General features: G+C 35.7%; 1 protein-coding gene across 5 annotated transcripts in view; it reads right to left on the bottom strand.

The window, feature by feature from the left end:
• CHD7 (chromodomain helicase DNA binding protein 7) overlaps positions 1–15,160 on the bottom strand; it is a 133,207-nt gene that overhangs the window by 35,389 nt on the left and 82,658 nt on the right. For 4 of the 5 annotated variants that reach the window (XM_015618543.3, XM_015618542.3, XM_015618539.3 and 1 more), the window contains 9 exons: positions 14,810–14,948; positions 11,308–11,445; positions 10,153–10,218; positions 5,191–5,246; positions 3,755–3,869; positions 2,316–2,399; positions 1,271–1,408; positions 1,053–1,174; positions 383–626 (listed from right to left, as the gene is read on the bottom strand). In XM_015618543.3, coding sequence (XP_015474029.1) covers positions 383–626; positions 1,053–1,174; positions 1,271–1,408; positions 2,316–2,399; positions 3,755–3,869; positions 5,191–5,246; positions 10,153–10,218; positions 11,308–11,445; positions 14,810–14,948 — 1,102 coding nt within the window. The remainder of the gene's footprint in view (positions 1–382; positions 627–1,052; positions 1,175–1,270; positions 1,409–2,315; positions 2,400–3,754; positions 3,870–5,190; positions 5,247–10,152; positions 10,219–11,307; positions 11,446–14,809; positions 14,949–15,160) is intronic. The other variant, XM_015618541.3, reaches the window with a different exon arrangement.

The raw sequence follows: 15,160 nt of genomic DNA, 5'->3' as shown, positions 1-15,160 counted from the left end.
AAGCACTGACAAGTTTAATTTCTGCAAGCAGGTCTTTCCTGGAATGGTAGGCAAAGATTGATTTTTAAGCTTAGTTCCACTTAAAGGAGTTTCTCCATTATGAATCTCTTCTGCCAGCTCCCCTCAGAAATGCAAAATAACAAAACCTTGCATGAAAGAATGAAACTCTGAACAAAAATTGCACCATCTCTTGGTGCAATTATAGAGAGATACTGTCCACTACTCAAAAGCATTCTTAATACACATATCTATATTTCTAACTGAAACTTAACATACCACTACTGAAAAACTAATTGATGCTTAAATTAATAAACAACCGTAAAGCATATACAAAAAAAAAAAAAAAAAAAAGGGAAAAAGAAAAGTCATGAAGAGCTTTTACCTGTGGATCTTTGAAATACATTTCATACAACTGAATGGTCCGCCGACTCGCTTGACTCCCATGATACACAACCACATTCAACTCTGTCCAGGTGCGGAACTCCCTTTCCCAGTTGGGAATTGTGGACAATGGTGCAATAACCAAGAAAGGACCATGGATTCCTTTCAAATATATCTCATAGAGAAACGTAATGGACTGGATAGTCTTTCCCAACCCCATTTCATCTGCTAAAATGCAGTTTCGTCTGAAAACAAGAATAAAAACAGGCTGAATGATTTATTCCCAACTTAAAACATAGAAAATCAGTAAGGTGATCACCTGAATAAACCAAATACTTCTAGAATGAAAAGGCATCATAACATCTTTCATTTTAAATAAATGTTATGATTTGTGATGCAGTCAGCATGAATATATCCCCTCTCAAGTTCACAAGGGGGAGGAAGGGGCAGCAGGAGCATGCATGAACCCAAAGCACTTGCCACCAGAACACATGTGAAATATTCATGTTCCACCCCAAATTAATTTGTATATGACTCCTACAGCAAAAAATGAGCCATGTAAATGATTCTAGAATCTCACTTTAGCAGGTTACTTTACAAGGCTGCTACTTCAAATAAGCTATAAAAGCTTTTCCAAACCAGGGTTCAGCAGTAAGCAAAATTTTACGTACGTGTTGTACCAATTGAAAAGAAGCCAGTTTACTCCCTCCAACTGGTATTCCCTGAGTTTGTTATTGTTTTTATACTCCCTGGAACTCTCCGATTTCTTCCAGTCATCGGCAGGAGGTCTCTCCTGTTTCAAATACAGCAAATCCCATTAGTGGTTTCTAAAAGACCACATTACTTTAATATTTTCAAATAAAATCCTCTATATAGAGCCAATTCTTACCACACGCTCCATTTCTGGCTCCCTAGACATCAGTTTCTCAAATTCTTCGATCTTGGCTTGGTCGATGTCTTGCTTGAGCTCCCAAGTGCTGTCTTCGTAAGGAAGCGAACACCACTTCACCAGATAATGCATTACAGGCTTTGTTAAGACAAAAATTACAGTATATCATAATACAGAAAGAATAAAAGTGAGATCTGCAGGCTAGCTGAAATTCAAAAAGCTTGACCAGACATGAATATCTGAGTCAGCCAGAAGGATAAGCAAACAGCAGACTGACACCTTGATGACCTAACCAAGTAAGATGAGAGCTGGGAGAATGCAGGCTTAGCACCAAAATGAGCATAACACATTTGAAATCACTAAGGTTAGACTAAAATTTAGAAGCAAAACAATATTCATATTTCAACCCTTACAATTCTATGCTTTTCTACATATTTAAAAATTTACTGTTTTCTTTCATCCGCGTCATCAGAAACTTCACAACAGACAAATCAACCACCACCATTCACTGACAGAGCAACATAGAAACAGTGACACTGCCAGTGAAACTTTCTATTCTCCCAGGACCAAAAAGGAATCTCCTGGAAGACAAAATCATCTCTTTTGCAGAACCAGTCATTAAAAATTAAGGATCAGCAAGTTCAGGACTTCTCCTGTAACAGGTAGTCTGAACAATGTCTAAACCATTATGACATTTAGCTAAGACTCTTTCTTGCAATTTTCATTTAAATTCTGTTTTATATGCATGGACATCATATTTCCACAGTACTAAATATCACTTCTTCATTGTTGTTGCTTTTTGGTTGGTTGTTTTGTGTATTTTTTTAAATACAGGTAACTTGTAAGAAGTTTGGAATTAATCCCCTGTATTTAATGGAAACAGCTACATTAGCCAACGTTTACTCAAACATGTTCCTATTTTCTACATACATACACTGTGGTAGTTTCTCTAAGTGTTTAACATAGTCCAAATAATATATTTCTAAACAATAAATTCTAAACACAATGTCTATATGACTAGAGATGCGGTAAAAGTTTTGTTTACCTCTCCATTATCATCTGTGCTACGCGAAAAATCCATGATTCGATCAACTTCCACATAATCTGGATTAAAAAGCTCATCATCAATCTGTTCAAGGAGAGAAGCAAAAATATAAAAGATATCTCTATTAGCCCTTCCTGAGAGGAAAAATGATTATATATTTCACCAGGCAATAATATTTTGGGTCACGGTGACACAGAATTTATATTTGGCAAACTTCAACATGTTAATTGAAATGCTACAATTCAGCAAGATCATTCCCCGTGAGGGAATCAGACTTCTCAGACTTTGTTAACTGGGCCTCTTAATTACTGTGTGAAACCTTTTACTGTGAGAGAATGTTTAAGAATATTTTAAATGAAGTGTGAAATTACAATTCACTAATGAGCAATCGAAAAGGCTTATGGCATGCAATGCATTTAGCATTCTTGAAAACTACAGCTTGCAATAAAGAAATTAGAGCCTTGTACACTAAGTGCCTTTGGATTATTTTAACTACAGGAATTGTCTAACCACTTTACAAGCAAGATTTAAAGATTATTATTTCAAAAGTAGAGAAAACACAATGCATGCATACACAGTTTCTCCAAAAAATCACGATTTGTCAGGTTCGTTCTTATGCCTTAAACAACTTACAGGATTTTCTTCCATACTAAAGCATTGCATTTCATTTTACAGTTTTAAGATCCTCTCCAACAGAAGGGACAGCCAAAAGGACTAAAGACTGTATTTTGAAAGCTTTTTCTACAACAATGACAAATGCCAAGTATTTACAATAACTTATGATCGACTTGGAAACAGATAAAATAAGAAAATGGAAACAATTCCAGGTATCTTCACTTAGAACAGATGGAAGTTTTTAAATTGCAACAGGTTTTTATTTCAGCTTGAATGATATAGTAAAAATAAATATAGACAAATAAATACAGTAGCTCATGACACCATTATTTTTTTAAAAAAGACAGCATTTTTCTAAAAGGTAATCTTTCAGAGACAAATCACCAGATCTGGTCTTTTATTGACAGGATTGCCACATTACTGCTTATGGCTCTAAGTGAAATTAAATTGATGATAAAAAGCTTAGAATCCCTAGTGAGCAGTAGTCCGTAACATAGAAAAATGGCATGCATTTCTTCTAGCATAATCAGCTCCTGAGAAAAAAAGACATGGTACTGATTCAGTCAGGCTTACAAGGCTAATAACTAGCTACTCACTCCAAGGAAAAAGACCAACCAAAACTACAGGAAAAAGTATAGTCAGGATAGATCACTTAACTTTCATAAACCTGCAAGACTTGCATCCAGAATATGATATGCTTCATACCAGATTAAGTGCTACTGATATATCACACAGTAATTCAAAATGTTCTGCTTTTATACAGAACAAGAATTCCTAAGAATATTCCTTAAACACCCAAAAGAAACAAACAAAAAAGCTCGTACTTCAGAAAGGAATTTATTCTGGCCCTGTTTTGCCTTAAACCGCTTAATCTTCTGCTGAATTCTCTTGTCTTTGTCCAGCTCTTCCACAGATGCCCACTGACAGTGAAGGTAAGAACTAGAAGATGAAACAGAAAAATCTTACTCAGAACTTTGCTTCCATTGCACTCCTTATGTATTCCACTACTATAATTAGATCTTTCCAGCACAGGGAAATGCTACTCTTGGAAAACTTGACACTATCTTCTTTACCATACAGGTTATTAACCAACCATCTTTACGCAAAGTAATTATACTTACTAACAGAAAAACTTGTCAGGAAATAGAAACAACTCCCACTCAAAATTTTAATACATACCCTCTATACTTAGTTTGGCACAAAGCTAGGATGATTTTTATTGGGCATACTTAAAACATAATTACAATACAAGACACTTATGATAAACTCACTATTTAGCATCATATTCCAGCAAAGAGTAGGATTTTTATAAGTTAATGAAAAGATGCAAATATTTTAAGTACTACCATCCTATATAATTCTTTTAGGGAGAACAGCACTGTAACTCAAAATTTCTTGTCTTTTAAGAGTGACAGAGAGAAAAGAAAACAAGAAAACTCCCTTGTAAATGCAGTTCCACAGTAACAACATAGAAGAAGGAAAAGTATCTCTGCCAGAGTGACTTGTTCCACTCCATAAGTTTAGTTTGTCAAAAGTTCTAGTGCTAAGACACAAGAGTTAACACAAAAATTATGTATATGTAATAGAAAAACAAAGCATAATTAAGTAATTAAACATTATACAATAAACAATATAGTGCAAAGGATACAAAAATTAGAGCATATTTAAAGTGAACTCAACTACATGTAGTTACCTGCCATAACAGGCAGAAAACTTGGTAGAAGTTAGCTTATCTAGCTATGAAGTGTTTTATTTTAAATACTGATTGCATTGTGGTTTCAGAGTCTAGAAGTGAAACAACATGCTGCTCATTACATTCGTCTCATGGAGGGGTAATGATCTTCTGGAACATTGAAAGCCATCTCGTTTGTTTGTTATCTTAGACATTTTGTTCAACATAAATCTTGTTTTTGTAACAACATTCAGGGCTATTTTTGAGTAGTTTGCACACACTTACTCTATAGTTAGACTTAGACAGCACATGTGTATGCTCATGAGCCTGCATGCATAATGAGCCTTAAAGTATTTAATAGCAGAGCAATTTTACCTATGGATTTAATTTTGGAGAGAACACAAATTAAGACAACATTGTCAAACACTGTACCACCAATGCAAGGTATTCCCATGTTTATTTGTTACTGTTTTTTCATTAGATATGTTTAAAGTTTGGTAATTTGTATCAATTACAATACCTGTTTTGAAAGCTATTTGGAAGTTATATGAACTTACGGATAGAAATCAAATCTGTAACTTTACTTACAAGTTTTTGTACTTTACATAGAATTCCTCTACTTCGACTTCCTCTCCGTTCTCCGTCTAAGAGAAAAGAAATGTTGAAACATGAATTAAATCTCTAAACAGCCCAATTTAGTAAACAATTTAAAAACTATCTGTGACATGGATTACAGTCCCCACACAGAGGCAAAAGTGGAGGTGTAGGAAAAGGTTTGTGGGGGAGGACATGGGTGAGGAGTTTCCTCCAGCTGCTTACCCAAGTACATACTGCACTGCTTACTACAACTTCCAAGACATGAATCATTTGAACTCCTCCCTAACCACATGCAGCTTCATTCACAACCTCACCCCAAATCTGGCTTTCTGCCAAACCCACAGTGTTAAGTAGAAGCCAAGTGTACCATTTTCTCAGGCAGCAGCCAATTAGCAACTGCACTCCTGAATGCCATATGTATTATTTTTGGCTGGCTCATGGCAACTTTACATTGTGGGTTTTGTAATGTTTTAAAAAAGAGTTTTAAAGGGGGTTTATTCCTCCATATAGTTAATAACTCCAAACAAGAAGCCATATAAAACTAAACCTTATACCTCTGCTAGAATTGTAGTGCATCAGTGTTCATGGCTTTAGTTTTACTCAATGGTGCAATTAAATTCACTCAGGCAAGATGTCTCACATACAGAGCAGCCAAATTAAATTAACACCCAAAAACTACATTTAAAGCAAGGTTAAAGTTGTGACATAAACCAGCAAAACCAAGGGCATTCAGTGCTAAGGGTTGAGCTACCCTTAACTCATCCCTGGTGCCAAAGTATTGCATAACATATGGCATGTAATACTTTGTTGAATTAGTCCTTAACCCAGCCATAGGACAAACTAAGGACAGTGCACCAGGCACACATTTAGAATTCGGTTTATGTCACAACATTAACGGTTTGTTTTTACTAATGAACTTTAGGAAAATTTTAAACAGAGCAGCATTTTCTGGTTCATACATTTCATCAGGGACAACATCATCTGTAATAAATACGGTATATGCAGCATTAAGCAGGCAAAATTGTTGACTGCTGTATAAATCAACATTTTTTGTATTTTTAAAAGATATATATATATATATGCACAAACACACACAAGGGGCACTACTCTGAAACTTGAACAGTCATCTTTAGTTGCTGGCTAGATTTTACTTCCACAACAGTGAAATTAAAGAACAACAGTAGTAGCTGCATTAAACTGTTCTAGCACAGTGAAGTTCATGCATTCCCTTGATTCACACAGTACTTCTTTACATCCTGACTAGCAAGGGAGTTTCAGTTTAGCATTTATGTCACTCTAGTACAGTCTGTTTGTATTCCTTCCTAGAGAGAGAAGCAACACCAGTTTCTACCTATTTCTCCCTAAAGAAACGGAAGATTACTTCTTGATCTTTTTGAATCTTCCATTGAAGAAGATCTCCAAAACATCCTCTAAACACACACATTTCTCTGACACTTACAAGAGACTGTCAAAGGAAGGAATCTGAAGACCATAAACATTTTTTTTTTTTAAACAAAAAATTTATAAGTCTTTCTCAAGATGATATTAATATTTAGAGATCAAAAATGCACTGAAAAAAGAAGCTGGAGATCACATTATCTGAACTTATTCACTGCCCTGAGGCAAAATTAGTCTTTAGGAAGTCAACTCTAATTTTAAGACATTAACTTCTTTTATTATCTAAGATGTATTACAGCCAAGTCTCTTTGATTAGTGTTAAAGCAGAATCCTTTGAGATTCATCAGTATTACAATGACAACATCATTAAACACCTTTACATAGAGGTTTCATATTAACCAACTTCACTTCCCTCAGCAGCATTTCAGTCAAACATATTTTCTGTCAGCTGCCAACTTAATAACAATAATTTACAATGAAGATCTTGATAAATTCTGTAACTCTCCTGAGTAAAACACACTTTTGTATTGTCTAATAGGTAATAACTTGTCTATGTTAAATGCTCTATGAGAGTGCATCAAAGATTCACCTAAGCAAAAAGTACTTCAGAAAAATATTTTTAAAATCTTAGTCTGCCATTCAGCACTTACGCCTTCCCCCAAAAATTTAATCAAATTAAAACTATCAGCATTCAAAGCAGAGGTTAACAATACATCACTTTAGGGTGTATGAGACAGCCACTTATGCCTCTGATGTCACTGTGCACTCATCAATACCTGTACATTTACATTAACCAGGTAAACAGATGAGATAGAACATTTATGCAAAATTCTCCCCAAACAGATTACACAGGCATCCTAAAATAACACATGGCAGACTTGGGCAATGCAGAACACTTTAAATTATCATTTCCAGGTGTGACCAGGATCTGATTCACAGTCTCTGCATATAATTGAAGAAATAAATGACCTCTTCATTCAAGCAAATACTTAAAAGCACATAATCTTGCACGACCATTGCTATGGAGGTGATACAGTAACACTGCTAATGCAAAAGTTAGTTGTGTAAGCCACTCAGATGTAGAGACAAAAGCTCAGGGAAAAAAAGACAAAAAAATCAACCAACCAACAAAAAGAAAAACTAAGAAAAAACAAACCATTAAAAAACCCCAAACCAGCACAACTATCAACTACCGGAAAAATAGCACACAGAACACATTAATAACAGATGCAAAGCAACACACAACACCCAACCACCTCAACTGATACGCAGCACTAAATTGTAAACTGAACAGTTTGCGGGAGAGATGTAGGTATTGTACATATTTCAATTAGTTCTAATTTTCACATGTAATAGTAGGCAGAAGGAGACATTCACATGTGTAACATACAGATACAAGGTTCTACAAATTCCCTGTCCTTCCACAATATGTGGTAGTTCTGCTGGATAGCATAATCAGTTCTAGCTATTCCTCTTCAAAGTTAAGAAGCAGGAATTCAAAGGTGACTGAATGAAAAATTTCAGCACCCAGACTCATCAGGTTTGGAAAGAGCCTGATACACTTACTTAGTGCTTTCTGCAACAAGAAAAGAGTATTCAAGGGAATTCAACATTCCATGTTAAGAGCAACTGTGAAAAACACAGTCTTTTTTACTTCAAACGGGAACTCAGTGCTACCTTTCACTCTGTATGTTTCAAAAATGACTGCAAGTACAGTGCTGCATCCTACCTGGTAACTCCAGAACTAGACTAAGGCTATTTCTTGGAAAAACAGCATGATTTTATGATAAGAATACTGCTCCAAAAGCATATTCATTATCCAATATCCTTTACTTGAATGCAACATCTTTGTTACAACCTAATCCATTGACAGTTTTCCTAGTGAAGCCTCTCCTCATGTTTATTTTATGCACTGGTCCTGATCGCAGCAATTTTACTTTGATTAGTAATCTAACAACCAGGGTTTTGATGACGTTAGTAAGAGTGTAAAAGACCTTTAATAAAAGCACAGTTGGATACTTCAGATATTAAATATTAACATCCTGAAATCCTTTTTTTTTTTTTTTTAAATTTGGAGAAGAGGGTTGGGGAGAAGAGCAGTGAAAGAAGAGACACCCCTCAAACCTGCAAATACAATCCATAAAAAACATTAAAGAAAAAGCTCAAAATAGAGCTTGACTCCAGCAGAGCTTGCAATCAAAGACATGTAGGCAGCAGACCAACCACTTCCCACAAACTGCAGCAAAATACACACTCCCCATGAGTAATCACACCTTTGTTTGCAGAGGAGAGGAAGAAGGGAAGAATAATTGGTGAAAAACAGCTTCCCATGTAAAGACATTTATGAAAGGACCACATTCTCCTCTCCTGCCTCGTAGACCATCATGACAAGTAAATACTCACTTTATATTGCCTCAACTTTATCTGAAAAATAAGCCTATGATTTGAAACACAAAATACAGCTCTAGATTAAAAAAAAACAAAACAACAACAAACCAACAGGAAAAAATCTCCAAAAAGCCTTAGAAGCTTATGCTATGTAAGATGCATAGATAGGTCAGATTGAATCACAGGTGCTCATGACATTAAATGAACATAGGTTTACAAAACTGTTAATGATGTTAGGACAGCAGTAATAAAATTGAACACGCACACCCCACCCTGTCCAAGAAAATCAAAACCCAAAACCAAACCCCAAACCACCATGACACTGAAAAAAAAAAAAATCCATTAATAAAGGCAAATTTCCTATCTCCAATTTGAAAATTAACACTGAGGCAAAGATGAATTGCTGATTAACAAAGATCAACACAATACTGTATCTAAGTTAGACAGTTTTCTGCCCAACTGTAGTACAAGTCAGAGAATTAGCTCCACAAAAGAGTCTATAAATATACTCATGCCCTTTATGGAATAAGTTCTTTTCTACTTCCTTCTCAGAGTTCTAATACTTTGGAAGTGCAAAGACCAATCAAGTTGTGAAGCAGATTAGAAAAATCTGTAAGCAAAATAAGAACTTAACTAGGAACCAGGGCAGAATTATAAGAGAACCACACTTGAGTGTTTCTTTCATCATCTTAGCAAAGTGACAAGGAAGATATTCATCACCTGTGTATGCATCATACTTGGTCACATGTAATTTTGTTTCAGCTGCTAAGCACAACTGCCATTAAAAGATGCAAAAATTATTTGCAAGGGTTTTTGTTTAGAAAAGGCAGAAATTTGGGGTACAGAAAAGTTTTCTCATTCCTCAAACTCCTATGGAATATCACTCTGAAGTGAAGAGTGCCACAGATTTCATCCAGGCATGTATATTTGCAAAAATCAATTTTTTCATCCAAAAAAGCAAGAAACGAGTAAAAGATTAAACAATCTGTTTTGTGTATATCAGAAAAACATGTTGCAAAGCATCTGAATACACTTTTAGAGAACCTCTTTATTCAATGGAACAGTTTTTTAATTGAATATCCAAGATATTTTAAGAAATCAGTAAGGGCTTCAGCAGAAATATGCTTAGTCTATTTAAAAATATGGGGAGAAGGGGATTTGTTTTACCTTTTTCTTGACTAAACGGCTACTCATGATTTTCTCCACAATGGGACCTTCAGCATCAGCAGATTCCTACATCAAAAATAGCATACAAGAGTTACGGGAGTGCATCTTTGTTACATACTTCCTTTATTAGAAAAACTTTAAAATAATTTTTTTTGTAACAGAAGCTTAATTCCAAGAGGACATTCTCCCCCTAGCATGAGAACTTTTGAGGATTCAAAGAGATTAAATACCCTAATAAAGGATCGACGGGTACTTGTTTGAGCCCACTTCTAAGATCTAGTGCAACTCTGGCTCTCTCTGTTAAATAGCTTGACATGCACAGATAAACAGATGTAACAACATCAGTAGTTCCCCTGTCCTAAAATAATACATTCTTTCAGCACCATACAGTCTAAACAGCAGATGATGTTCAGAAGCTCTTGTTGGCTGTGCAGGTGTCCACACGATTGCTCTCAAAACTGCCTGCAATTCTCTATTACATTAATTCATTATTACAACGGGAGGCAAACCATCCCAATTCTCCTTCTGATAAGACACAATTAACAATGGAGATCACATACAATATTTCACAAGGCTTAACAAATTGCCAAATGAAATACCAAAGAACATGTATATATTATCCAATAGGTCATCAGTTAAATGAAGTAGTTCTTTGAAAAAGCACTACAAAACAATGAGATTGTTACAACACTCATTCCTACAGTATTACTCCTCATCTTATTCAAACTATTTTATCCATCATTTACATTGCACAGAGAATAAAGTGTACCCTGCTGGGTACTACAAGGCAGTAATTTCATAAAGGAGTTCTTATGGTGCCTAGCAGCAGGAGACAAGCTTGAGTGGTTTATTAAAGTCACAGAAGCCAGACCACTGAATTCACAGAAGTACATCCTAGATTGCTAGCAGTAACAGTTTAGGTTTCCTTTAGCTAGGTACCACTAATTTCAAAGAACTCAGCTTGAACTTTCAATATGTGTATCATCAGCTTCCAAACAAAGCCATGAGTTGATATATTCTTTAAGAATGTAAAAACTAATTTACTTTCTGGCACACTTTTATTAATCATGTATGAATATCATTCAGGAAAAGGGCCCATATTTGATCTCTGAATGCTGCAGTTACAACCACCTTTCCAGTCTGTTAATATCTGACCTGTTGCTCCGACTGAGAAGTATTTGAAGGAGAGTCTCTTCCAGCAGCATCAGCATCATCAGCCTCCTCATCTGAAATCTTGAACTCCAGGTCTTCGGTATAACGCTTCCTCTTCACCTGCCTGCTGGAGCGTCGTTTCTGAATGGAAAGCATTCATATTTGTCATGAGAAACAAAACTGATAAGAACCAGAAAAACCAAGAAAACCTCTCTGTGTGTATCAAATACATTAGTGTGAAGTAAATGCTATAATTTCTACTACATCCTGGTAGAAATAGTGGACTCAGGACACTACTATCCTGAATTCCTGCCTGTTAGCCGTCCTTAAATTCTGTAAGCAAAAACCAACAAAAATCTAAAATGAAACAAACAAGCAACCACAAACAAATGCTTGTTCCAAGTTGGAAAGGAGGGGGCATTTTTTCATTTTTTTAAACATTACTAAACAACATTAAAAAATTAGGAAGCCTATCTCAGAAAGCAATTAAAATCAAAGAAGCTACACCTCTCCATTCACATCTGCAACAAACTTTGACAGATGGCCAGTGCAGGAGCCAAACACCACCTTTCCACAGCATGGCCCAGTGTGTTGCTAAGCAGTGACAACACACTTTCTTCCTCTCCCCATCCGCCCAGTTGTACTGGGATTATCTTGTAGGGAAAACACAATGAAATACGATTTCCTCACTTCACTGACCCAGCACTGTTCAGAAAGGCATCCTGCAGCACAGCATGGGAAAAGACCCCAAACTAAGAGAGGAGAATGGAAAACTTGAACCACCCCAAATTGAAAACATGATCTCTGTGCTCCCATACCCTCACCACCAGGATAAGAGAAAGCTTCAGCAAAAATGCACAAAACAACCTGTAAAATACAGAAGCATGCATTTGATAGAATTTGCAACTTGATGCTCAGTGCTGGGTATTGTTTTTTACAACAATTCAATCTCCCAGATAGTCTGCATCAGGTTTTATATAAATATATATACACACACACACACTTGAAAAGCTATAAGCATATGCTGTTGAAGGAAACTGTCAACCGAGCATCAAATATCTTAATGGAGTAATGTATATATTCAAATTATGTGGCATATCAACTGTTAAAAAAAAAATCTTAATGATTTGATATGCTACTTATGTATATATTTTACGCTATTTATTTATTCAACATTCTCAGCTACTGCACATCTTCACTGATACATGCAAATACTTACATAGTTTAACAGACTTATACTCCTGAGTCTCTCAATATACATAGACAAAGTCAAATAATTACTTTTAGACAGCTAATCATACCTTTTAAAGCATAAATACCTGATGCACTTTACAAAATCAGAAATTACTTATTTAAGTGAAAATAAGAATTTTGAGCAAAGGTTAAGCTTACCTCACCCTTTTAAACAATGGTGATGTGACTTCTACCTTAAACACAGTAACTTATGGGGGTTTTCCACAAAAGAGTATTTTTATACTTCAAAATATATAACACTTGGCAAATTTGCATCTTGATTTACATGATCACTGATGGGAAAATACAAATTTTCTTCTAACACTGTAGGTAAGTCTTACCATTACTTTTGGTGCCAAAAATCTCTTCTTCCATTTCCCTAACAGAAAAAATACCTAAGACATAATGGTAGCCTTTATTTGATGTTTCTTTTGACTTGATGAACTTCCTGTTTCCTCTTACATTCATATGTGGTTTTGCAACTGTTTGTTATGCACTGTTGACAAAACACACATATATTTACCTGCATCAGATTATCTTTAACTCATTAGCTGATCTACAGGTATGAAGGTGAGTAATATGTTTGATAATGGAATATAAAAATCTGCATGGTAACACACAAAGGTGAGTATTTTGCCTCTTTAAAGAAAGCAATGCATCACGGAGCATTACTACATAGTATCTGTACAGAAGGCTCAGGATTTAACACTAAGAATGCAACTGTGTTTTAGCAAACTGAGTAACATCAATCTCAGTTGAGAAATGCTTAAAAAGTTTATTAACTGTAGCTGTCCTAGTAAACATCATTGGAACCCTTTCCTAAGTTCATGCAAAGAAGTGCAAGTGCAGTATAGCATGTACAGTATGAGAAAGTACTAAGAAAACAAAACGTTTCCTGAAAGACTTTGTTACATTTAATTAAAAAGTGATGCAAGTGCCCTAGCACTTCTATTAACAAAAAACCCCCAAAACTATCAAAGTTAATGTTTATCACCCAATTGATTTTGACAAAGTTTTTTGGTCCATAAGACTGAAAACAAGCAAATCATACAGAAATTTTCAATTGTAAATGGAATATAATCACCTACAAATTAACCCATAAAACCCATCTGAAGCCCTGAAGTTCCTTCATCTTTTGCCAGTGCCATTAATCAGGCTGGCAGAGATTTGCAGCACAGCATAGAAAACTTAATTCTTCAAACATTTTAACATTTTCATGGTTTAACTCAACTTCTTGAATTCAGAATACACAGTCTGAAGGAGTCAGGAAGAGCACATTCTTCTGCTGCTTTTTTTGTTTTTAACTAGAATATGCTAGATCACTCACATTTTGTTATTTACTATATTCTTCTTGAAAATAGTGGCAGGGAGGGCATAAACCATGCTTTTGTAGGACAACTGTTTACCAAAATCTTCATCAGGCTACCTTGACCATTCCCAATTGATCACTGGTCTGAACATCTCTCATAACCAGAAGCAACCCTTCCACAACCTATTGTGCAATGGACAAATGCAGTGGATTTCATGTATACTGGTATGACTACACAGGAGTCTCAAACTTTACCCAGCACAATTTGTCCCCACCTCTTCATGAGCAGATTCTTATTTTCAGTGCCCACTCTAAACACTGCCAGCAGAAGCAAGCCAGGAGCTGACCACTTCGACACATCAAATGACAGAGCATAAAAAACTTGCTCTTATATGCTACTCTGTTTCCAGATTGGCTTTATGTGAAACAAAGTTTGGACAGAAGGTGATAGGTGTGCAGTGGTCAAGAGAAATTAATCAATGTGATTAGAGCCCATGACTGGTAGTCCTGGAAAAAAGCCCTTCATTGACTAAAGCAGTGTAGCCAGAAGTGCTTGACATGCATGTTCCCAACACTCTGCTTTGTCACATCTCATTCTTGATTTCAGAAGGTTTGCAAAGCCAATGCAAGAATGAACACCAAGCTTATAAGCAAGACCTCGTAATAGTGCACTAAGTCTACAGGACAGAACATTCAGCATCACACCTGCAACAGTAATCAAAGAGAATGTGTGGAAACTCAGTAGCACAGTACACATATCTGCAAGTAACAAGACTGTATAGCAAAATTATGATGAAAAATACTTGTTTTTGTAAAATAGTCACCATGGTACTTTTCATTTTTCACCTTCTCTGTAAACAACACAGAAATTATCCAAATACCTGTATCTCTGTAACAAAGACGATGAGAACTATTGTTTTATGCTTCTAAATCATCAAAGCCTATAATGAACTTCAGCATTACCTGAACCCCTGGATCATCTTCATCTTCAGGATGAGGCGATGGTGGTGGAGTTTTTTCCAAATCTGAGTTTTCAGAACCTTCCTTTCCCTTGTTAACCTTTTTCTTCGCAGCACTGGCTTCTGAATCTTGCTTCTTGCTACTGAAACAGAGGTACTTTTAATCAGTATTTGTAGAAAAATATAAGCAAGAGGTGCTTTAAAAAAAAGAGCTGATCTGTGAGATGTTTGCTTTGAGTGACTTCATTATTTTCAACTGCCTTTCTTAAGTATTTCAAGGTAACTGCAAAATCAATGATGCATGGGCCACCACTACACACAACTTAACAACAGACACCTCGCTTCCTTCCTTCAA

Source organism: Parus major, chromosome 2 (assembly GCF_001522545.3).
Source record: "Parus major isolate Abel chromosome 2, Parus_major1.1, whole genome shotgun sequence".
NCBI classification, from domain to species: Eukaryota; Metazoa; Chordata; class Aves; order Passeriformes; family Paridae; genus Parus; species Parus major.
Note: the sequence above shows the minus strand (reverse complement) of the source record. Positions and strands in the feature narration are given on the sequence as shown.